The 26,543-nt window shown below is 40.1% G+C and overlaps 1 protein-coding gene across 3 annotated transcripts; it reads left to right on the top strand.

The window, feature by feature from the left end:
* Window positions 1-1,395: 1,395 nt before the first annotated feature.
* On the top strand, window positions 1,396-26,040 carry LOC131239499 (uncharacterized). 3 transcript variants are annotated; one of them, XM_058237229.1, is made up of 7 exons: window positions 1,396-1,573; window positions 3,859-4,017; window positions 13,941-14,089; window positions 16,158-16,254; window positions 18,623-19,177; window positions 24,174-24,511; window positions 25,615-26,040. In XM_058237229.1, exons 2-7 carry the CDS (start codon window positions 3,861-3,863, stop codon window positions 25,837-25,839), a joined length of 1,521 nt encoding a protein of 506 aa, XP_058093212.1. In that variant the 5' UTR covers window positions 1,396-1,573; window positions 3,859-3,860; the 3' UTR covers window positions 25,840-26,040. The 3 variants fall into 3 exon arrangements, with proteins under 3 accessions (XP_058093212.1, XP_058093211.1, XP_058093210.1); XM_058237228.1 differs by having other exon boundaries at window positions 3,566-4,017; XM_058237227.1 differs by having other exon boundaries at window positions 3,535-4,017.
* Window positions 26,041-26,543: the final 503 nt, after the last annotated feature.

Here is a 26,543-nt window from a genome sequence, read left to right as displayed (position 1 = left end):
GGAAGGTAACTCAAATAGGTGATTCGTGGCACACGTGCTGACTTAGCATAAACGTGCCAGATCCAAGCCATTCAATCAGCTTGGCCCATCATTGGCATGCCTGGTCCAACAAAAGATTAGGCTGTCTACCCATCACTTGAGCCAATATAAACAGTCTCAAAGAGAATTTAGGCCGTTCCACCCATCAGGTCGGCCACAAGTTTTCAAAAGAAACGTCTAGAATCTGTAATCAGTCGATATTCAAAGCACGCTTTGGCCCACCTGATGTGTGTACCTCAAGACTGCAGGTGCAGTGGCGTGTTGTGACTATAAAATTTCTATACTCCCACAACTAATAAATCTATCCGGATTGATTTTTATTTTTTAGTTTGGTTGAGAGATCTATCCAAATTGTAATGAAAATTGCAACAAACAATTAAAATGGATGGTAACAAGTGGACAGTTCTTTCAATCGATCTGGACCATCCAATGATCCTGTCTCATGATTCATTGCTCAACATGCAAAAGTCAAAGTGATTGGATAACTGCAGCCGCCCAAAACCCGGCCTTCTTTTTTGCAACCACCTGTTGCATGGATCAGGGTATTATAATCATCTGATTCGTTACTAGAATGAGCAACGACACCACCAAATAGATGGTTCAAGAGCCGACTGTGTACTGAGTAAACTCTGTGGGGCCCACAGGTGATGTATGTGTCTTATCCACGCCGTCCATCCGTTTTACCAGCTCATTTTAGGGTATAAGCCCAAAATTGAAGTACATCCAAAGCTCGAGTGGACCATACCACAGGAAAAAGTGGGGATAATGATGTCGACCGTTGAAACATTCCCAGGGCCCACACTGATGTTTATTTGTTATCCAACCCGTTCATAAGGTCATGAAGTCGTGGATGAAGAGAAAACACAAATATCAGCTTGATCCAAATTTTCTGTGGCCCCCAGGAAGTTTTCAACGCTAGGCATTTAATTCCCACTGTTTCTTATGGTGTGGTCCACTTGAGCTTTGTATACGCTTTAATTTTGCATACGTGCCATAAAATAAGCTTTAAAAATAGATGGACGGCGTGGATAAGACACAAGCATGAATGTGGGTCCCACAGATTTTACTAAGTACGCTAGTGGCACTGACTTACTCAGTAAGATTTCTCCCAGGGGTTAAATATCTGTTCGGACATATTTTGAAAATACAATCCTGACCATCCATATCAGAGGCCATTGATAGAGTGGTTAGAATCATCTTCTCGTCGGCGTTTTCGTATGGTGGCTCATCAAATATGGATTTCACTTAATGGACGGTCAGGATCCATCGATTGGACAGTCCACGTGTAACTGTGCAACTAAGAGCAAAATAACTAATAAAGCTACACGGATGATACTGTATAATTCTCCTCCAAATGTCTAGTCAGCAACTCTCGTGCTCTCGCTCTCTCTCTCGCTCTCTCCTTTTGGAGGGAATTCAAGGCACTGTCTGAAAACAGCTAGCTAGGGTTTTGGATCTCCATCTAAAGGATTTCTTATTTCCAACCGATCGAAGCGAAAAGCTACTAAAATTTTCGCATTTACACTAATTTCAGGTATGGGATTTCCGATTATTAGTTTCTTTCATTTTTATTGATTTTTGTACTTTTTCGAGTGGCAATTTGATGCTCTCTGTAATGTTCCAACATACATTTTTAGGGTTTATCTTCTTATATATTTTTTAATTAGGGTTTTTAGTTTTTTTTTTTTTTTTACGTTTTGATTTTGTGCGTTTGGTGTGCATCTCCATCCATCAAACATTAGTGGATTTGAGTCTTAACACTCATTTAAAATGGACTTTTGAAGATTAGAAAAGTGGAAATGCTCATAGGTTCATGCGCAGCAACTCTCAGTTCTCCCCATTGAAGTCTTGCTCTTTTGTGTTTAGGAGAGTGTCAAAGTGGCGGAAGAGTTATCTGATATGTTTCCAGTGTACAGTGATCTTTATGGCGTATCCGTAGTTCAATCTGAACTGTCCAAGCCATGGGCCATACTGTCTGTGGGCCATCGCCGTGAAATCAGATTGAATCCGTAGTTCAATCTGAACTGTGCCAGTCATGGACCCTACTGTATGTGCGCCATGGCCTTGAAATCAGTTTGGCATTTTTTTTTGAACTTGGACCATCGACTGTTCAACCCATTGCAAGGCATCCTCCCCATTGGTAGCCTGAACCCCGGCCTGCTGCTACTTGTCCTCATCACCATCTCGCTCGATGTTGAGTTTCTTCTCCTCTTATTGGCTCCTAAGACCCGATTATATACCCAATGGGCCTGCAATCCTGATTGGATTTGGGTCCAGTACTCCAAATGTTGTAACTGGAGCTGAAGCCGACAAGACCCAAATCTAATTCCCTTGGGTATGGGTACGGCTGCACTAATACCCCACCCGCACTGTGATAATTATCACTTAGATTTTGAAAATCTTGCGACATTTTCATGAAAAATCAGTTGAATGATTCTATTGCGATAATATCGTGAGATTTGCCTAATACTGACAGTTTTTAGTTTCTTGCAATTTTATTATGAAGTTATCCCAATATTAATGCAGAAATTATTTTAAAATGTCAACTAATGCATTATATAATTATATATTTAGGCCCAGTTTGGTAGACGCCAAAAAATGAGTCCATCTCATTTTAGCTAACAATAATATTGTATTAGAGATCTTGATCTCTAATCACTAAATTTCTAATTATTATGGATTAGAGATCCAAAATTGTTAACTAAAATGAGAGGAACCCATTTTTAGGCATCTACCAAACAAGGCCTTAAAAATTTCAAATTAATTTATAATAATTATTTGTAATATTTTTATTTTTAGCAAGATTTTCCCATCTTGAGAAAACCTTTTTTTAAAATTTTAAAAAAAAAAAAAAAAAATCTCCCAAGAACAAGATTTGTCACTTTTTGACTTGAACCCAACCCCGTTACAAACCTACCCGAATTAAGATAAGAAACATAAGTAGACTCATTCTGGCTTTTTTCCCATTTTGATTATGGTTTCAAATTGTGGAGTACTTGCCAATATGAAAAATTCTCTCTGTTACATATATGCAAATACGAGGCCAGTAATGAGCTTTCTGTGTTTACTTCAAGGATTTGTTGCTTTATTATTTTGTTTCTTAGTTGATGATTTGACTGAAACCCTTTCTTGAGATTTGTTATAACTTTTATAGTTCTCTTGGTACTAAATTAAAATACAGCAGTATAGGTTTCTCATCACTTGCTTTACTTGTTAAGGCAGATTAAGTCATTTATGTACAAGGCTCTCTGTTGCAGTATAGGTGTGGAAGCGTCCATACGCACACATTGTTTTAACTGTTGCTTTTGTTATAACTTTTATAGTTCTCTTGGTACTAAATTAAAATACAGCAGTATAGGTTTCTCATCACTTGCTTTACTTGTTAAGGCAGATTAAGTCATTTATGTACAAGGCTCTCTGTTGCAGTATAGGTGTGGAAGCATCCATACGCACACATTGTTTTAACTGTTTCATTGGTTTTTATTGCTTTTCTAGGGACCGTGCTCATTTATTTGGTATCATGCAGCATGATTGCATGCGCCTTTCCATATTTCTTTTTGAGCAGCCCCAGGAGACGTTTCTCTCACTGCTGTACAATTTGGGATCTTCATTAAAATGGAAATATAACTTCAGCCTTCCAGTTGGGTGCCGTGATTCTTAGAGTGATATTCATGGTTAGATGAGGCCCTTGGAAGCTCTTTCAAGTGCAAGTTGCTTCAGTGATTCAGATAGTTCTATCGATATCCAAGGACAGTCTGGTAGTAGAACTAACTAGCTTATAGTTAAGTACTGATAACATCAACTACATCTGTGACCCAGCAATGCAAACCAAGAAGAAACTTCCTGCAAGAAATGCTGCTCGACAGCATGCTCGACCCAGGCACTGTAGACAACAGAAAGAAGAGTCTGAGAATGCACAGATTGCAGAGAAGAAGGTTGCTGACCTGATCACATCTTCTGCTAGGAAACAAAGATTTGGTACTCATTCTTTTCTTTTTTGTTGATAATATTTGCAAGAGACTTTCTTCTTTTATTTGGTACAAATTTCTATTTATTTATACTTGTTCTTTTAGTTAATCTACTTATGTTATGTCTTTCTGTAAGTGCTGCTAATACATGATTACAATTCACAAACCTCCACATCTCATATAAAAATGATTGTATGCTGTTTGAAAAACACTTCTGACATGCCCTGTGTAGGTGGATAATAGCGGAATATTTGGCTGATGGAAAAAGCATGTTTGTTTCTTCAAATATTTTAGCAGTATAGTTAATGCCTGATCAATTGCAAATTAATCAGACTTAAAGAAGTTTTTTTTTTTTTTTTGAAAGATGAAAATTTATTGCTGAAACGATAAGACAAACACAGCGGAAGACAAAACAAAAAGAAAACGAAAGCAACAAGAAAAACAAAAGCTAAAAAACTAGAGAGGAAGGAACCTAGAAAAAACTACACAATACAAAAAACCAGTCCCACGACTGGCGAGAAACCTGGAGAAAACCATGGCCCAATCCCTAAAAAAATACTAGCACCCTCGAAAAAACCCCCGCCACAGATGCGCTGATGTTTCGAAAGCAACAATTGTTTCTTTTAGCCCAAACAGCCTAAAGAAGGGTCCTCCGTTTCCTTTTCCTGATACCTCCACCAGACTCCCCATGCTAGTTGTAGAAGAGAAGTTCCACTGAATTTGGCATCGACCATGAGACTCCAGCCATATGCAGAATGCTCCACCAGATATCTAAGGAGAAAGGGCAATGTATAAAAAGGTGATCCACTGTTTCTTCTCCATGAAGACAGAGCAGGCACATTCGGGAGGAGAACCCCTTTTTGTCAGATTATCAATCGTCAAAATGCTGTTCCTTCCCACCAACCACCCGAAAGCTGCCTCCTTAGGAGGCATCCCATAGGACCACAATGGACCGGTATGGCAGGAAGAGGAAGTGACCTCTAGGATAGAGAGATATTTATAAAACAATCTAATAGAGAACAATCCTGATCTTGAAAGAGACCACTTGATAACATCTTCTATGATTGGAGAGGGAGCGAAGATTTGCAATTGATTGAGAAGCTGAATTGCTCCTGAATTCCAGAATTAGACAGGTTTCTTCTACATGGAGGAATCCAAGTCCCACCCCCTTTAGCTTTTACAAAACAATCCTTAACCAGAGCATTAGGATTATCGCTAACAACAAAAGGAGTTGGAAAGGAATCAGCCAGGGTGGAATTTCCACACCAAGAGTCCAACCAAAATTTAACTCTCATTCCATTGCCAAGGGAGAAAGAACACCTTTCAAGCACTAGCAGGGTTATCCTTGCTATACCTTTCCAAATGAAGGAAGCACGATAGAGAGATGAGTCTTTAGTCCACCAACCTTGATGGGATAAGGCGTATTTTGCCGCAATTACCCGTCTCCAAAGGCTTTCCCTCTTTGAACAGAACCTCCAAATCCATTGACCAAGGAGAGTTATATTCATGGTCTAAAGATTCCCAATATTAGCTCCCCCTTTAGAATAGGGGTTGTAGACCTCACTTCATTTGAGAGGGGGAAATTTACAACCTAGATATCCAGATTGCCACAGAAAGTGCTATGAAGCTTGTCAATCTTTCGAATAACAAACTTCAAGCACTGAAATAGAGATAGAAGGTAAATAGGCATATTAGAGAGAGAAGCCTTCATCAGATTCAACATAAGCTGGTGTTCTTCAATGTCTTCTTGCAATTTGCTTTTGGCCTGGCACGGGATCAAGATAGGCAAGCCTATCACGCATATTTGGAGAATGGTGATTATCACTATTTGGTGGTCAGTATGGGAGGAAAGAAATAGTAGATGTTTCAATGACAAATCGGCTACTGTCCAGCATGTTTGGTCCAGAGTTAAAAATCTGATATATGAATGGGTGGGCGCCGTAAACACTCTTAAGGACTTTGATTTGCTTTTCCTAGGTCGCTAGTTGTCTGCCTTCTCAGCAGACTTCTGATGTAGAGCGGGTCGCGGACAGTTACATGGCCAAGATGGATCAGAAAAGGCCCGGTCGACGACAGAAGTGATCTAGACCATCGAACCTTAAATCGGGTGTATCTTGCAATCCGGAATGAGTTATCTGACGTAAAATATATGATTTTGGGGTAGAACGAGCTACTGAAGCCAACCAACCCCTCTATGCCGGGTTGCGTAGCCCAGAATTGTGAAAAACCCCTGGATCGACGGTCGTTTTCCCGTTTTAATTTCATTTTTACTATAAATAGTAAGTTTTAGTTTGATTATAACTCTTCATCCGTCGGGCTTTAGGAGTTGCGCCCAACGTGAAAAGAGCTTAGAATAATTAGAGAACGGTTTGGTGAAGCCAAATAGGACACTTACTATTTTTAGCCGAAAACCTTGCGCACTAGTAGACATCACGACCGTCTATAAATAGTAAGTTTACTATTTATAGTAAGTCGCGGATTCTAAGAGTTTGAGTTGTAGTTTGATTCTAATTTCTTTCCCATTGCTTGGTACCCCTATTTAAAGGGTTGTGAACTCGTTTTTATTCATCAATTAATCAATTTCGAATTTCTTAGAATTTATTTCTATTTTCTACTTTCTTTCCTCGTGGATTCGAGAAGTCTCTGTGAGGAGTCCAGAGAAGCTCCGTGGATTCGGAGTAGTTATCCTCATCACGTTCATCCCTGCGTCAATTGGTATCAGAGCGAGAATTCCTCTCGGGCCAATGGCAAACAATGAAGGTATGAATTAAAATCCTGTAGACGGTGATCCAGGGATTCGTTATCTTTCGGAAAGAATCGAAACTTTCCACCGGGAGAGTCAGTTGACCATGCAAGGGCTGCAGGCAACTCTCGACAGTCTTGCGGATGCGCTACTTCCGCCCCGAGTCCTAGGCGGTGCTCCATCACCCATGGTGGCTCCACCACCCATGGTTGCTGTACGACACAACTCCGATTTTCGTAGAGCACTACCAGTAGCAAACCGTAGGGCTACACCAGATGATTCAAGTTCTAGCGACGAGGACCTTAATGAGGGTTATGCTTGACGACCAATCCATGGAGGTGATCATCTAGATCGTGCTGAAAGAGACTATCGAGGTAAGGCTGAACTTCCTAGTTTTAACGGTTTATTACGTATAGAAGATTTTCTCGATTGGCTAGCCGAAGTAGAGAGATATTTTGATTACATGGACGTGTCAAATCATAAAAGGGTAAAATTGGTAGCGTGTAAATTAAAATCTGGTGCTTCTGCATGGTGGGAACAATTACAACTCTCACGAGCTCGCCAGAACAAGGCGCCCATCTCATCATGGCCATGGATGAGACGTCTTCTTTGATCTCGATTTCTCCCCAGTGATTATGAGCAGATATTATTCCAGCAATATCAAAATTGCAGGCAAGGAAATCGAACAGTCACAGATTACACTGAAGAATTTTAACGGCTGGCTACACGAAACGATCTATCAGAATTTGAGTCACAGAAGGTGGCACGATTTATAGGTGGGTTGCGACCGATAATTCAGGACCGAGTTCAGATGTACCCAGTCGGGACTGTGGATGAAGCAGTTCAATTGGCGGGTAGGGCAGAAACACAACTTGCAAGAGCTCCTGCTCGTCCATATCCTTCAACTCGACCCCCCTATGACGGGTCCCACGCAGGATCTAGTGCTGCCACGAGGAAAAGACCCAGTACCTCAACTTCCTACAACCGCAAACCGTGATACGGGGAGCGGCTCATTCAAGCCTCAACGTGCAGCACCTACAACAGCGAGTCCGAGTAGGATTCCAAATCCTTATGCTCGGCCAAGGTCGAACCATTATTACTGCTGTGGCTAACCAGGCCACATATCAAACACTTGTCCTCAACGTCCCACAGCACACTTGACTATAAACGAAGGGGGCACTGAAGATGAGGCCGCAGAAGAAGACCATCGCTTTGATGAATATGAACAAATCACTGAAGAAATAGCAGGTGGCGATGAAATGACGGGCGAGGATCGTGGCGAATTTCTAGTTGTGAGGCGATTGCTGTATGCCCCACGAAAGGAATTACATCCACAACGACACAATATATTTCGTACTCGGTGCACCGTCAATGGAAAGGTCTGTGATGTGATCATAGACAGTGGTAGTAGCGAGAACATCGTCTCAAGAGTGATGGTGGACAAGTTGCGGCTACCAACGATGAAACATCCTTCCCCGTACTCAATTGGCTGGATAAAAAAGGTGAATGAGACCAAGGTAACTGAACAATGCACTATCTCGTTTTCAATTGACAAAAATTATAAAGATCAAATACTTTGTGACGTGGTCGATATGGAAGCTTGTCATATGTTACTCGGTCGACCATGGCAGTCGGACCGTGATGCGACCCATCGGGGACGAGATAATGTTTACGACTTTACGTATTCGTCAAGGATAGTCGAAAAATAATCCTTGCCCCTATGGCACTAGAGAACCACCCTGAAGCCTCTAAAGTGGAGGGGAGTTCCCTCTTGACTATTCGAGATTTTATGGAAGAATCCAAGGAAACCGGCGAGGTATACGCTGTAGTGGTGAAGGGCGAGGAAGAGGAACCCTCAAATATCCCTCCAAGTTTAAGACTGTTGCTAAACGAATTCAAAGAAGTCTGGCCTGAGGATTTACCTGATGGATTGCCCCCCATGAGGGACATCCAACATCACATAGACCTCGTCCCTGAGGCTAGCCTGCCCAATCGCCATCATTATCGGATGAGTCCGAAGGAGTGTGAGATACTTCAGGGGCAAGTGGAGGAATTGATCCGTAAGGGTCTCTTGAGAGAGAGCATAAGCCCATGTGCCATACCAGCATTATTAACGCCAAAAAAAATGGAAGCTGGCGCATGTGTGTCGACAGCCGAGCAATCAACAAAATTACCATCAAATATCGATTCCCAATACCATGGTTGGACGACATACTCGATATGTTAGAAGGGGCCAAGGTGTTCTCTAAACTAGATCTAAGGAGCGAGTACCATCAGATTCGTATTCGACCCGGTGATGAGTGGAAAACGGCATTCAAGACCAATGAAGGGTTGTATGAGTGGTTGGTCATGCCCTTCGGCCTATCGAACGCACCAAGTACTTTTATGCGTTTGATGAATCAAGTTTTAAAACTGTTCACTGGCCGATTTGTGGTAGCATATTTTGATGACATATTGATATATAGCCAGGATGAGGTGGAGCACAAGAAACATCTCAGGCAGGTGCTACAGGTCCGACAACTTAACAAGTTGTACCTCAACTTGAAGAAGTGTAGTTTTTTAACTGACAGCCTATTGTTTCTAGGATTTGTTGTAACGTCTACAGGCATTCGTGTGGACGATGAAAAGGTGCGAGCTATTAGGGAATGGCTGATCCCAACAAACATTCATGAGGTGAGGAGTTTTCACGGGTTGATAACTTTCTATCGTCGATTTGTGCGAGATTTTAGCACCATAGTCGTGCCTATAACAGATTGCATGAAAAAAAGACCGTTCCAGTGGACCGATAAAGCTGATAAGAGTTTTCATGAGATCAAGTATCGTTTATCTACAACACTGGTCTTGGTGCTTCCTAATTTTGACAAATTGTTTGAGGTTGAGTGTGACGCTTCATACGTCGTAATTGGAGGAGTATTATCACAGGAAGGCAGGCCGGTAGCCTTCTACAGTGAGAAGCTCAGCGAAGCCCGAAAGAAGTGGTCGACTTATAAGCTTGAGTTGTACGCAGTTGTTCAGGCGCTGCGACATTGGCGGCATTATCTGATTCAAAGAGAGTTTGTTTTGTACACTGACCATCAAGCATTAAAGTTTATTAATAGTCAGACTAACGTGAATCGTGTGCATGCTAGATGGGTTGCGTTTTTACAGGAATTCACGTTCGTTCTGAAGCACAAGTCAGGGCAGCAGAACAAGGTGGCTGATGCACTTAGCCGTCGTGCATCACTACTAGTTATAATGAGCAACGAGGTAGTCGGCTTCGACTGTCTCAAGGAGCTGTATGCCGAGGATGAGGACTTCAAAGATTCTTGGATGAAGTGTCAAGAAGGTCACCCCAGTGACCTTCTTATACAGGACGATTTTCTCTTCAAAGGGAGTTGATTGTGCATCCCCCAAAGTTCTCTGAGGGAGCAGATTATTCAGGAGCTACATGGAGGTGGCCTTGGTGGACACTTGGGGCAAGACAAGGCACGAGCTCTTGTGGAAGAGCGGTATTACTGGCCGCAGTTAGTACGCGATGTGGGAAAAGCCGTACAATGTTGTCATGTTTGTCAGACCTCCAAGGGGCAATCTCAGAATATGGGCCTCTACACCCCGTTACCTGTGCCTAACGGTCCTTGGGAGGATTTATCAATGGACTTCGTGCTTGGTCTCCCACGAACACAACGCGGCATGAATTCGGTGTTCGTGGTGGTAGATCGTTTTTCAAAGATGGCGCACTTTATCCCATGCAAGAAGACCCTTGTTGCAACACATGTGGCGAATTTATTTTTCAGGGAGGTCGTTCGGCTACACGGGGTCCCCAAGACCATTACTTCCGATCGTGACACGAAGTTCATTAGCCACTTTTGGCGGACTTTATTGAATCGATTCGATACACGACTTCAATTCAGTAGTGCTTACCACCCACAGACTGATGGGCAGACCGAAGTTGTGAATCGCACGTTGGGAAACTTTCTTCGCTGTATTTCAGGAGAAAAACCGAAGCAGTGGGATTTGGCCTTGTCTCAAGCAGAGTTTGCATTCAATAATATGGTGAACCGCTCGACAGGGAGATCACCGTTCCAGATTATTTACGGACGAGTGCCTCGCCACACACTTGACTTGGTCCCTCTGCCCAAGCACCCAGGCACAAGCATTGCAGCAGAACATATGGCAGACAAGATCATGGGCATCCATGCAGAAGTGTAGACCAAGCTACATGCCTCGAACGAGAAGTACAAGGAACAAGCGGACAAGCATCGGCGACAAAAAGTGTTCGAGGTAGGCGACCGCGTTATGGTCCATTTGCGCAAAGAGAGATTTCCGACCGGGACGTACAACAAGTTGAAACATAAGAAGATTAGACCGGTACCAATCATCCGAAAGATCAATGACAACGCTTATGTTGTTGATCTCCCAAATGACATGGCAATCTCACGGACTTTCAATGTCACGGACCTAACCGAGTATCATGAACCAGAGCATGACGAGAACTCGAGGACGAGTTCTTTTGAAGTGGAGGAGACTGATGTAGAGCGGGTCGCGGACAGTTACATGGCCAAGATGGATCAGAAAAGGCCTGGTCGACGACAAAAGTGATCCAGACCATCGAACCTTAAATCGGGCGTATCTTGCAATCCGGAATGAGTTATTTGACGTAAAATATATGATTTTGGGGTAGAATGAGCTACTGAAGCCAACCAACCCAGCTACGCCGAGTTGCGCAGCCCGGAATTGCGAAAAACCCCTGGATCGATGGTCGTTTCCCCATTTTAATTTCGTTTTTACTATAAATAGTAAGTTTTAGTTTGATTATAACTCTTCATCCGTCGGGCTTTAGGAGTTGCGCCCAACGTGAAAAGAGCTTAGAATAATTAGGAGAACGGTTTGGTGAAGCCAAATAGGACACTATTTTTGGCCGAAAACCTTGCACACTAGTAGACATCACGACCGTCTATAAATAGTAAGTTTACTATTTATAGTAAGTCGCGGATTCTAAGAGTTTGAGTTGTAGTTTGATTCTAATTTCTTTCCCATTGCTTGGTACCCCTATTTAAAGGGTTGTGAACTCGTTTTTATTCATCAATTAATCAATTTCGAATTTCTTAGAATTTATTTCTATTTTCTACTTTCTTTCCTCGTGGATTCGAGAAGTCTCTGTGAGGAGTCCAGAGAAGCTCCGTGGATTCGGAGTAGTTATCCTCATCACGTTCATCCCTGCGTCAACTTCTGCTCTCTTTTGTATCTTTCGCCTCTTTTCAATAAAATTTCAGTTATCCGTAAAATATATATATATATATATATATATATTTTTAAAAAGGCCTTCATCAGATTCAATTTGCCTCCTAGCGACAACAGATTCAATTTCCAATTCGAAAGCTTCCTCTCCATTCTTTCTGTCAACTTATCCCATGGAAATAAAGGAGGTTTACCAATGCACAGGGGCAAGCCAAGATAAAAAGTGGGAAAGGAGCTTACCTTGCAACAAGAAGAAGTGGTTAGAGATACAGTTACCTCATTAGTGAGATTGATCCCAAAGATCTCACTTTTAGATAAATTAACTTTCAGATTTGAAACAAGCAACAGATGATCATCCCTAGAAAATTTACCATATTATCATCTGCCTCACAGAAAAGAAGTGTGTCATCAGCAAATTGGAGGTGGCTAATTGGAAATTGAAAATTTTCAACAAGAAAACCTCTGAAAAGGCCCACCCCACTTAGAGCCTTAGTAACAATAATTAATAGTAAAGGGGACAAGGGGTCACCTTATTGAAGGCCTCTGGAAGCTCTAAAATAATCAAATGGGGAACTGTTAATAAGCACCAAAATTTTGGGAGGAGATACAAAACTCTAATCCAGGCCCTCAATTTGAGCCCGAAGCCCATTCTTTGCATCATATAATCCAGAAAGGACCAATCAACATGGTCGTAAGCTTTTTCGAGATCCAGCTTTACAAATAATCCCTGATTTCTTCGCCCAAGCATTAGAATCCAAACATTCATTAGCTATAAGCACATAATCCATGATTTGACGATCTTCAACAAAAGCAAATTGGAAGGGAGATATGACCTTTAGGGATTACCATCCTTAGCCATTGGCTCAGAATTTTGGATATAATTTTATACGGACTTCTAAGGAGGCTAATAGGACGGAAATCCTTAAGATTTTGGGCACCTTCTAATTTTGAGATTAGGGCTAAGAAGGTACTCACCTAATTCAGTAGCCAGATGATTATGATTTAAAAAAAATCTGCAATAAAGGAGAACAAATCGTCCTTCAAAATATCCCAGAATGCTTGAAATTAGGATGGGGTTTTAACCTATCCTATTTTCCGATTTCGACCAATTGATATGCTAAGAAATACCATGCTTATAAGATGATTATGATTTAAAAAATCCGCAATAAAGGAGAACAAATTGTCCTTCAAAATATCCCATAATGTTTGAAATTGGGTTGGGGTTTTAACCTATCCTATTTTCCAATTTCGACATATTGATATGCTAAGAAATACCATGCTTATTAGATGTAAATCTCTTTTCCTAGTTTCATTGAAAGCAAATATAATTCCTACAGAAGTAAATTGTATCATGGATGCTTTGCTAAGGGATCCATGGAACATCTCTTTGTATAGGGGAATCTTATCCGTTGCCTTGATGGATTTCATATCTTTTTTGTGCTATTCCTTTTCACAAAATTATCTATTGCCAAAAATCAAAAATCTCTTTCACTTATGATTGCCTGCCCATTTGGGATTGCACAACCTGATGGAGCTGGCTACATGATAGATTCACATGGTTCATGCTAGTGTAAGCATACATATGTATTTATGAGAATGCCAAATCAGATTGTTATTATTATTATTATTATTTTTGTTCCTACATTCCTGTTTGATCTTTTGCTGAAGGATCTCTTTTTCAATTTTTGATAATTGGTCATCTTGTGATTAGTGAATCACATCTAATTGGAGTCCTTTGCTAAATTTGCATCTTCTCAAACATTGTTACTATTATTCTGATCTCTCAGGGATTTTGTAAATTTATGTTAACTGTTTACAAAGCTGAAATGTGTTTAGTCTCTCTGTGAAAAGTTACTCTGGTATAGGGGCTCTTCGGTTATATTTTCGAACCTAATTGTGCTCTTGTAATTTTGAATTGACATCATTCAGTGATATCTTGCATTGGATTGAACTTATACGTTATATTCTTTTAGTGAAACTTCCATCTGGGATTCTCTCAAAGAAGAGTAGAGATACTGAAGCTGCAAGGAGTTTGAATGCCAGCTATATCTTGCCAGTTAATGAGAGTCAGGATATCTGCTTGGCGTATGAAACAATTGATGGGGAGTCCATTGATCCTAAGGTGATTAATCGTTATCTTCTTCTTTTTAATTTTTTTATTCCTTTCTGAAAGACGTGATTGATCGTGAACTTCAGTCATAGTCATGCATATGACTATTTTTGCTTCCATTTTGTTTATTTCAATTTGGCTACCCTTGTCCAATTGGAAAAAATGGAGGTAGAGGATAAGGATTGCTAGAGGGCTTCAAGCCGTTCAAGGGTTCTTTGGGAGTAGCCTTTTATTGAAGGGCGTTTGATGAAGAGTGCTATTTCTTGGGGGATGTGGAGAATTCCACGTTTTGATGTCCTGCATGAACTATTAAGGAAATTAGGAATCTTGCTCCCACCACCGAGATGGACCTTAGTCATTTCTCCTTGGGGCATGTGATTAATGATGTTTTTTTTTGAAAGGTGAATAATATACACTCTTAAACCCACACACACACCACATGGGTTCTCGACCCATGACCTTAGAAACACATTGTCTACCACTGAGCCATGAATAGAGACCCACGTGATTAATGATGTTGCCAGCAATTTAGTCAAGAAGAGGCTGTAAACATACTTCATGTATCAGGTAGTCTTTCTTGCTAGCCAACATACTTCAGACTCAGTTTCGTTGTTGTACCGGTCGCCACCCAAACTGATGCATACCAGCTAACCTGCCAATTTGGGCTTTGTTTCGGCCAATCAGATGGTTAGGATTTCTTACTCACTTCGAGCTTAGATATATGCTCCGGCCACACTGTTTCCACAGTTTGGATGGTTCAGATGGTGTATGTGAGTGCCACATGTGAGAAGGATGAGTCACCACCTTGGTCCAATGATCCTATTTTGACAAACAAGAATCCACAAATCAGAGATTGGGATCTTTTCAACCAATCTGACTTTGGTACTGACTCAACATCAACTAGGTTCAACTTGAGTAATTATGCCATGTGTACAATTTCTTAGTGCCTGTGCATCATGTGTCATGGTCTGCCAAAGTGTCAAATACATCCCCCCATTTTCACCTACTCGAATGTTCCAAACACAGAAACTCAGTACATGGCACCATATCAAGCTGTTTGTGGGCCCCTTTTGATGTGTATGTGGTATCCAAATCCTGTGCGTCTCTATGAACTCTCGGCAAGGCGAACAGGAGCGACTCTGTCCTGAATCATCCCGACTCATCTGAGTTGAACCCAATATGGACTAGTGGAGGGCAATAGAGCCTGAGTAACCCCCTATTTTTACGTATAGGTGGGTTGCACCGGATCCTTTGAGGCTGAAACTGGTTCGTATCAGGAAAGCACCCTCATGTGGTATACATTAGTTCCTAATGCTACCTTAGCTTGTACTTTGTTTTTTTCTCCGAATTTCTTCATAATGTCTATGATTTATTTAAAAAATGGAAAAAGAAAAAAGAAAAAGGAAAAAAAAAAAAAGCTTTCCTACATATCACCTTGCTTTCTAGTTATTTACATAATTTGTTTTGATGGATTATAAAATATTTGGCAAACGAAGAAACCATAATCAAACTAAGCAAACGGATCCTGTCAGGTTTGATACAAAGGGCTTATGTTGCAACACCTTTTGTTAGAGAATTGGATATTTACACTTCTTCCTTTTGTTTCGAGATTCATAACAATACCAGCTTTACAATAGCCAACCCCAATTAATTGGGAAGGCTTAGCTAATGATGTCATGATCATGCACCTCCTACCTTTTGTGCAATATGTCCATCTATGCCTGTATAAAATAGATTGTAACTGTTTAAATGACGAGGCATGGGGGTCCAGAATAACCTTATTGACCAATTGATGGGTCTGCTTTGCTTCACTAACCGAGCCACCTGTCCCAGAGATCTAATGGAGACATGAAGTCTTTATCGTATTAGTCACTTGTTTATTTATTTACACTAGGGACTTGAGTACAGTTGTAACTTATTTGTTACATCTTTCATATTTTGTTCTTAAAGTTGTGGTAGGATTAGAGCTTGTAACTGTTTGAAACTTCTGAGTATGGTGCTGTGTCAAACTCATATCATGTTTTGCTGTTCTGTGATCATTTTCCACTGTAATTCTTTTGACTTGAATCGGCTGCCACAGGGATGTAAGGATAGAACTGCAGAATGTGCATTGGGGACAATATTTTCCCCTGCCTATCACGTTTCCAAAGCTGTTGGTGGGGACATTCACAATACAGGTAGTGATTTTTGGATTGCATAAAAATTTCTGTTTATTCTGGTCTCGTGTTAGTTAGGATTATTGTGGAGAGAGAATCTGAGCAACATTCCTGTTCTTTTGAATATGAGATGTTTCATGTCAGAATGTATAATACGTCATAACAGTTAGTATGTTTGTGGATTGGAATTGTAGACACATCTGCACATTGTTTGTTGAATTTATTTTAAAATATTTTGGTCATTTTCTGACTTCATTGCATGTTGTGCGGAACTTGCTACAATTATGATATGATTTTTGGGTCCTACTATATTTTATACTTGGAAGTTAGGACACTGAAGAAATATTGTTCCAGCGCATTGATTTTATTTTCTATTAAAGTGGTCCAATACGCAAAAGAGAGACATTATTTAAAGAGGACCTAAATTACACTAGTTGATTCTGATGGGAATACAATAAATGGATATATATGGGTTAGAGAGCCTGTTTCTGATCTTTTTCTTTGTTTTCCAAAATCAATTTTCTATTATGCTACCATTGCTTTCATGGAAGAGGATTCGTGAAGCTGACCCTAAGTAGTTGGGATAAGGCTTAGATGATGACGACAGCGATGGCAACATCACTTCTGTAAAATCAATACAAACTGTTTTCATGGTGACATACCAGGCCTGTGAAAATAACTTTAATTGTCTTTTTAGGATGGAATGGCTTGTCAAGATGACTGGATAATAAACAGGTGAGTATAATATCAAATTATATATGGTAATCATGAAGAAAAGATGACTGGATGCATGCAGTATTGCTGTATTGGAGGTTTCTGTATTGCCTCATTTAATCTGATCTGGGCTCAGATTTTCAGATTGATTGATAAGTGGGTCCGATCCAGGTCCATAGACTTGGATCTGGCTAAAAATTGGGTCGGGCACCAAGTCTGGTAACCAAATATATGATCTTCTTCAGCTGTATTCTTTATCTAATTATATTTATTATTTAAGAACCTTACAAAGGCCCCTTTCCCAAAAAAAAAAGAAGAAAAGAACCTTACGAAGGTGTCTCTTAGGCAATGTTGTCAAATCACATAAGTGATCGCATGCGACAGCAGGGGGCTGTGCACATATGTGATTGCACAGCCTCTTGTATGTTTCCTGTGTTTGAACCCTACAGGACCCAAATCTGATTCCCATTGTCTGGTTTAGATATTGTTAAACCAGTATTTGATCTAAACCTGACCCATTGACAGCCCTACTGCATACTTGCACAGACAAGGCTGTCAAAGGATCAATTATTGAGTGGGATCTGCTATCTCCAAATCTAGGCAGGATTTCAATATCAGATATCAGTTTTGTTTTATCCAGTATCACGGTGCTGAATCCGGTTCTTGACTTTGTTTAAACACTTAGTTTAAATGGTCAGCACCTGAATCGAGCCTTTGTTCTCTTTCATTTGCTTTTTTTTTTTTTCTGTTCTGCATCCTGGATCTTTGGATCTTTCTCTAGTAGTACAATTTCCATCTCTCTCTCTCTATCTCACTCAGAAGAAGAAGAAGAAGAAGAAGAAGAGTAAGAATGTATTATGAAACTTTTGCATAGTGAAAAAAACTCTATCATTGTCTTCTTACCTAAATCGAGCCTTTGTTCTCTTTCATTTGGTTTTTTTTTTTTTTTTTACCTGTTCTACATCCTGGATCTTTGGGTTCTTTCTCTAGTAGTACAATTTCCATTACTCACTCTATCTCTCAGAAGAAGAAGAATGTATTATGAAACTTTTGCATAGTGAAAAAACTCTATCATGTCTTCTCCTGTGGACATAGTCACACTGTGACTTGTGTCAATACTGTTTCGTTGCCTTTTTCTTTTTTAATAAAGTTGAATTGCCTAATAAAAAAACATAGTCACTGTGACTAACCAGTAACCACATAAATCTTTGTTTTCTTGTATGTTTTGTTCTTCATTTATTGCTTCCTTGTGTGCCATTGAAATCCGACGATCCGAAACAACCCTTGGATCTTTTTTGCATAAGAATCCATCCTCTAGCTCAATCTGTAACACCTGCATCTGAAGGTTACGATGAATAAGGTTGTTGACTGTGGGCCTCTAGCCCAAATCGTAACACCCGCATCTGAAGGTTACGATGAATAAGATTTTTGACTATGGACATGAGCTTATAGAGTCAAAAGAGCCTAATAGCCTTTGTTGTATAAATCCTTTGCTTCCATGTACAGATTGCCAACGGAAGATTGGTGGCCCTTTTCTCTCTTTCATGCAGTTCCTTCTGAACATGTTAAAATTATACTTTATAGCATATGGCTAGTAAACCTTAGACAGATAAAGACTTCAATTTGTGTTAAGGACCTAAGGTACTGTATAATGCAATGCTACGTTCTTTCGCAGTGGATGTTGTTGAAATCTTTCCAAGTGAAGGCCACAGAGACTATCAGGACTCTGGATATGAAGAATCAAAGGTTGATACATTGAGATCTTTTGAAGCTTCCAATCCATCTGAAGAACAGAATCCTAGCAAGAACACTAGAACAGTATCAACAACATGTCATGATGATATGAATATCGATTCAATAGCTGTGTGCTCTGACAAATATGATTTTCCAGATACCCTTTCTCTGACACCTTTTACAGAAGGAAATAATGCCTTCTCACGGCCTGATGAAGAGGATACTGTTGGGGGTAACTTGTCATCTGAAGTTTCAGCTATATACCTGGCAATGCAACAGTCAAAGTTGGAGTGTGTTGATGAGCCATGTCAAGATTCAATCTCTGCTGGTGCTTATGTGGAAGCTGATGAAGATGATGAAATTGATGATTTTGACCCATACTTATTTATAGGGAATTTGCCTGAGCTGTCAGCTGTAGTTCCTACTTTTCGGCCTATGCTACTCCCAAAGCAAACGCGGAGTTGCCCTCCGACTACCCTTGTTTTGGATTTGGACGGTAAGGAGCTTAAAGTGTTACATTCCTTTTTTTAAAAAAAATTAATGGTTATCTTTACTTTTTCACAAGTTGTGAACATGATGTGGTACTATTGTAATTGCTACACGAGAGATTAAGGTCCACACATGTGATCCCTTGATTCTCATTACATGAGTAGTTTTTGTATCCTCATTTCTACCGTTAGTTGATGCATAAAATGGACAAAACTATCCTGAAAAGTAATAATAATAATAAATGCACAAATATGATAAGAATCATCCAATCTCCGCTAAAATTTGCATCCACTCTCCTATTGCTAATGGATGTCCTCTGTTAATTTTGATTGACAAACCTTTGATTGCTTTGTAGGGTCATTGGGAAGAGTCTCATATAATGATATGATTTGTCGGGAAAACTGACAGTACTGAATTTGGAGCTTTCTAAGTTAATGTTCAGAGATTTGTTTATTTGATGTTCGGTTTTGGTGTTTGGCTTCTGGCTAGAGTTAACTAGATTTTTTTGGCTTAATTTGGAATTCATTATGTTTTCCACAATTTTGTTGTTGAGGATCAATCCTTCCTTTCGCATTTGGTCATAGTGTGTTCTCTTTTCATTAATAGCTCATGACTTAGATAACGAAGAGAATCTATAAGGAGTGCAAGAGGGGCAAAGATTGCATTATACATAGACATTCTCAAAACAGCCCTTTTTGTAAGAAAGTGAGCTATGTCACTAAAAACCATCTAAAACCTAGCAAATCCCAATCTTAAATCTTGTTGATGCTACTCATTAATCGTCAATGCTTCTAAATTTTAAGGGTCTTAATTTTCGTATGTCTTTAGAAAGCTGCTGAATTCCAAAGCTGGAAAAAGTAACTTGGCTGCGACTGTATTAGTTCTTGAGATCAGTGGGACTAGAGATTTACTAATGAAATTGGAAAAGTAACTTGGCATCTCCTTGTTTGTTGTTCCTCCAATCTGCTGTATCTGAATGTCCCAAGAAAGATGTGTTTGCAGAAAGCCTGGCGATCCGAGGAGAATCCACTATTTGATTGATTGATGAATCCACTTAAATGGATCAATTGAGAAGGTAATCATTGGATTGGTCGATGTTATCCGCAAAGTGATCTCAGCTGACACATTGGATGAGTGATACATCAAGCCAAAAGAGAGTGACATTAAGTGCAACGGTCATATTGGGGAATCCTAAGGAGTAAGGAGACTGTTAAAGTTGAGATGGATACAAAGGTCCCATGTCAATGACGATCTGAGCCCACAGGTCAGAGGCTAGCAGCGAGGAATGTGGCACCTTGGCACAGGTAAGTCAATCAAGAGAAATGTGTGGAGTCTCGATCGCATACTTGTCATCTACATCTGCAAATCCACTGTTGTAGAAGTGAAGATACTCAGGAAGTGAAGGACTGAAGAAATGGAAGAATAGATGGAGTGTTCTACCGTGCCATTCTATGCAAGATTCACCAATCTGATGCCTAGGACTCCATCAGCAGCAACCTAAGCCAAAGAAGACATTATGTGGATGAGGACCTTGGCAGATGATTGATACTACCAATTTTAACTCAAGTTTTTTTTTTTTTTTTTCCGGAGCTAGTGGAATTGATGCAACCAAAAGGCCACACAACTTGGCAGAGCAAAGATCTGACTAATCGAACCATCTATATTTGTGATGATTGATGATCTGGACCTATGGGTTGTCAATTGGCTAGGGGTAGGTTGTCTTAGGCCTAGATAATGAACTTTTGGGTCAAGCCTATTCAAAACTTTGCAATCGATAGGAGATCTATGGTATAACTATAAATCTGCTAGGATCGACAGTAAGATTGCATTTTGGGGCCCATGGGATCAATTAAATGGTCCTCAAATACATATGATTTATTTATCTTAATTAATTGTTAAGGTTAAAGCAAATCATGATTGATTCAAAAAGTTTCCCCTTGGTTTCTTGTCGCTTTTTTCTGGTCCACTTTTTGGGCATTGCACGATCCCAAAACATCATCCCAAAGTAAAAAATTGCAGAATCCTCCTTAAAAATCCATCCTAATCACCAACCTCTTATCAATTCAGGTAATTGGTCAGAGATCAATCATGATTCCCCAAATAGGTTAAAGAGGTTCCAAACTCGTTAAGCCATAGAACAATTGATAGAATGATGGTGAACTATCTTGATGAGGACATCCGATCATTTAGAGTGTAGCAGAGGAGGAGGAGATCGGCCTAGCCTTCACTTTGGCTTGATGACTTGTACATGGACTCGGGTGGGCTACACTGAGGCCTTGAAGACCCCACATGCACGATTGTGCATCTTCAAAGACCTGACACTAGGAATATAAATGTGGGCTGCTTAGTTGAGGAGTCTTGACTGTTGGATCACGAGGGCACGACGATTGAATCATTGGATCATGCGGATCCTTGATCACTTTGATTATAAGTGTTTTGATTAGCATATTTTATGTTTTTGTTGATTATTCATAGCTAAGGCTTAATAGATTTATGTTTTATGGTGTTATAGGACATGCGAGACATTTTTATTTAAATGAGGGTCATTATTGTAAAAAATGCATTATTGAGACTTTTTTTTTGGGGGGGGGGGAGCGCCGACCCTTAGAATTTGGAATGAAAAACTCTCTTTTGCGAAGTGAGAATCTCTTGTGAAAAGAGGCTATTTTAGTGTGAATCCAAGGGTGTGAAGCCCATCATGTTATTCTTCTCTCTCATTCTTTACAATCGAGGTATTTTCGTCTACTTTCTCCATCTCCATCTCTCTCAATGCCTCTTTATTTCTCTCTACCTCTTCATTTTTCTTTTGTTCTCAACCAAAATCCATCCCCATCACATCCAAAACCACCTAAATCTAGCCCAGTCAAACTTTACAGCCGTATGGACCAAACCCCTAGATCGTATGTCCATATGGGTGTGACCGTACAGCTGTCCATATAGCTAGGCCTCCTCTCTCTCTTTCCCTCTTAACCCTTGCTCCTTTCCCCCTTTAAAAATCCCTAGCCCTAGGCTTAAAATCCTAACCCAATACCCTAGCTTTCAAAACCCTATTTCTCCCTATTCCTAAATTCCAAACCCTAATTTTCAAATCCCCAAATTTCCTAACCCTAGAATTGTGCCAAATCTGTCCATTAAATTAGAACCATGCCTATGCTAATGTGAGAGTTCCAATCTCTCATTGGGCCTTAGGTTTTCATGCTTACATGATTCATGCTTGTAATCATTGCTTGTGTGGGATTGTGAATTTAACATGAATCTGAATTTTATTGCCTCTTTGGTATTTTTTTAATCATGGTAGGATAGCATGTTATCATATTTGATTTACTTTGATTAATTTGTTAATAATCTCCTGCATCATATCTCCACCACTCTTTCATACCCTTGAGTCATCACTCATCTGTCTAATTCCCCCTTTTAAGACCATCACATTCAAGGATCTTATCACATCCACATCATTCAACAAGAAATGCCTTCTCATCCTTACCTTCTAAATGTTAGATTCCACACTAACCCCGTCCTCTGACAACATTCCTCTATGACAACACTCCAGCTACATGCTAGCCTATAAAGATTCTCATATATTCTAAAACAATAACATTCTGACACTTAAATGCTCAAGTGAGAAGAGTCACCAGTTTTGCATTGATGAACATGGTGCCTTAAATGGCTGCAAAGATGCTATTGTCCAGACTGATAGATGTTTAGGGCCCCTTTGGATGTACCCTCCAAAGGGGCTTTTGGGCCGGACACACCATTTGATCTAAATGGTGGTTGTGCATTTGGATGCACTTTGCAAACTGGTCTCCTCTTCCATTCAACAAAATAGGCACTAAAACACTGGCTTGGCAAAAACCAATCCAATATGGTTTTTGCCTAGAGGCAAAAAAGCGGGTTGAAAACCCCCCTTTTCCTGGAACTCACTTTTGAGGAAGTGTGTCCAAACGGACCCTCACTCTCGAAAAACTACACCTTAAATCCAAACAGGCCCTCACTCTTCTTCTTTTTTTCTTTAAAAAAAATAAAAAATATAAAAAAAAAAACAAAAAACCCTACACCTTTTTTGATGATTAGGTGGGAGAGTACACCCAATCTCGAACTCCGCTGCACCCTTATACATTAAAGGTTTGGAGGGGCTGGTATTTGGTCTCTTTGGTCAGAAAGAAATAATCCCATTTTCAGGAATCGTAATCAATCCCCGGAGCAGTTGGGATTGTGGATTAAACAGCTGATTAGGGAATGGGCTGCTGATCTGAAGGCAATCGGGGCAGATCAAGTTGCTGATTGTCTGGGCTGATTTGTAATCTTTTTCTCTTTTTTCTTTTTCTTTTGCTCTTGTAATTCTTTTGGCCTCTCGTCTTGTGCAATAAAATGCATCACTGTTTCAATAAATATATATACACAATTACACATTAAAGGTTTGGAGTCTTTTCATTCCCTTGTGTGCATTTACAGTAGGATTTTAAGTGGATAAGTTTTATCGAACAATTGCATACTCTGTTTTTATATCCCATCTACACTTCTAGGTTTGCTGAAATTTCATATTTATTGATCTAGAGGTCTGTATCCTGGAAAGCTTTTCTTATTATGCCTATTTAGTATTGCAAGCTATAATATGAGTAACTTCTTAGAGGAAATATCAGATGCTGGTGTACAGGATGTGAATTGTGTCCTGATATGCCTAGTCGATGCAGATGGGGACCATGGTTCAGGAATCTAGACCGTTGATCTGGTGGGCCCCACAAGATGGAATCTTCGAACCTGGAAAAATTCCAAACCATCGATCATGCGAACAATGAAATAGCAGTCCAGAAAAATATGAATATTGGTCTGGATCACCTCACCATAGCATCAGGACAATATTCACATCCTGAAGAGCCTGATAATTCCACCTTCTAAAGGAATTACAATACCATGTGCCACTACCTCTTTATGTATTTATTTATTTATTTTTATAAATCACTAACTAAATGCATTTCCTGTCATGGACTTTGCTAAACTGGCAGAAACTTTAGTCCACTCCACGCTTGAGCACTGTGAAGATGCAGATTTTACATTTCCGGTAAACTTCAATTTCAAAGAGCACACAGTCTATGTAAGATGCCGTCCTCATCTCAAGGACTTCATGGAGAGGGCTGCCAGCCTCTTTGAGATCATTATTTTTACAGCCAGCCAAAGTATTTATGCAGAACAGCTCCTCAATGTTCTGGACCCAAAAAGAAGGATATTCCGCCACCGAGTTTATCGAGAGTCCTGTGTTTTTGTGGAGGGGAATTATCTCAAGGATTTATCAGTGCTTGGCCGTGATTTGGCACGTGTTATCATAATTGACAACTCCCCACAGGTACCTATCTTCGGCTGTTGCTTCTTTCCTAGGACTTTGAATGAATTCACTTTCTTTTCCATATGATGAAAGCCAGTGTGTGTCTTGTTTTTTTTTTTTTTTGGGGGGGGGGAGAGGGGGGGTTGGGGTTTGTAACCAAAAGCCTCAGTTATTATGCTATGATGCAAGAGATGCTCCAGTGCTCTCAGAGCACTATTAAGTTATAGCGCTCCTAGTGTCATTGGGGGACAGGCTAGTCCATCAATCTAGACTGTTCATAGATCCAATGCACATTTCATGGGCTTCCATTATCTTCAAGTCTTTGGAGTATTATGGGTGTCTCCAAGTTCAATTGAAGATTTTTCTTATCTCTTGGCATGGGGGGGGGGGGGTGGAGTGGGGTGTTAAGCTTGCTACTGGCTCTATGGGAAATATGGTGGGAAAGAAATGAGAGATGCTTTAGAAATAGGAGTTTTAGAAGTGTTCAAAAGGGCATGCCATAATGTTAAGGAATGGGCGGAAGCGTAAATCCTAGCGACAAAGCGTAAATCCTAGCTTGTTGTCGCTAGGGTGGTCTTTTTTTTCTTAGTTTTTTATACATTCATTTTTTTAAAAAAATTATTTTTCGCATTTTTAGGCTTCAGCCTGTTTAATGAAATTTCATCATCGTGTCAAATATTAACCGTTTGATTGATGACCTTAAATATGAACGGCCAAGATCATTTACACAAAAATAGGTCTAAGCAACAATTTGATCCATCTATTTGTCAGGGACTGTCATGGAATGCTTATGAATCTAAAGAATCACTTTTGTTAGGCAATCTTAATCTTCCGAACCATGTCTTGGAAAAAAGGATGGCTATAAAAAATAAGACCAATTCAAGGATGGATTTCGATCAGTGTGAATTTTGCATGGTACACCTTGAAATGTATTCTGGACTTATTGGATAGTTCTGTCACAGGGCACCAATTTTGCACTTAGTTTTATTCAGACCATCAACTTGAACCCAGCTTAGACAACAGCTAAAAACCAAATGAAGTTGATAGAGAAAAGCGATGGATGACTTCTTGTTTTACATCCATTCTCTTGTTTGGGGTTTCTAACACCATTCCGTTTTCTCCAGGCATTCGGGTTTCAAGTCGACAATGGTATTCCAATCGAGAGCTGGTTTGATGATCGTTCAGATCAAGCTTTGCTTTCATTACTTCCATTCTTGGAAACCTTAGTTGGGGTTGAAGACGTTCGACCATTGATAGCAAAGAAATTCAATCTTCGTGAGAGGGTAGCAGCTGCGGCCAATCCTCCTCTAAGCTCCAATAAAGGAGATCCATTTGAAAGGAAAGCCTGACACTGCATGTAGATGGCTCTTTCAGTTTTGGGTGATTATTGACATTTCCTTTGCATGTAGACCGACTGAAGAGCATAGCTTGTTCAGCAATTAAAACATAAAACCATCATTTTTAATATGTTTGGTGATCTCCTTGTTTCTTATTATCATTTTCTTTTATACAATGTGCTAAAATGCCTAGCTATGGATGTACTTTAGACAGCCAGGTATCCATCTGTGGTGTGGTTAACATTAGTCTTGAGAGGGCAGAATGGTGAAATTTTGGATTTGGATGGAATCGACATCGCACATGCAGAAGGATGTGATGCATGCGAGTGGCCACATCTCTTAATTCCTTTGAGCTGCAGTTTGATCTAATTTCAAAATTGCAAGCTGCTTTAATGATAATAAACACACTGCAGTTTTGTTAAATATCAACATGTTTATCTACAGCTTGCTTATAGGGTAGGAATGTGAATTGTCTTCCCACATGCCAATGTGGCATGTCTGCAAGGTCCAGGCCGTCCATCAGGTGAATGTCTGCCATGTTGTGCACATCAGGCTGTCACATGCCATGAATTTGGACCATCAGTCGTTCGTGTTTTTTTTTTTTTTTGTTCCTAGCCATATGCTTCTTCCTTTTTACCTTATTTGGCCATGTATGTGCTGCCCATCTGGTGACTCGATGGGCCCTTTTTTTAGTCCATGGCACGTGTGGTACTCAA

This window comes from Magnolia sinica, chromosome 3, assembly GCF_029962835.1.
Source record: "Magnolia sinica isolate HGM2019 chromosome 3, MsV1, whole genome shotgun sequence".
Taxonomy (NCBI): domain Eukaryota; kingdom Viridiplantae; phylum Streptophyta; class Magnoliopsida; order Magnoliales; family Magnoliaceae; genus Magnolia; species Magnolia sinica.
Note: the sequence above shows the minus strand (reverse complement) of the source record. Positions and strands in the feature narration are given on the sequence as shown.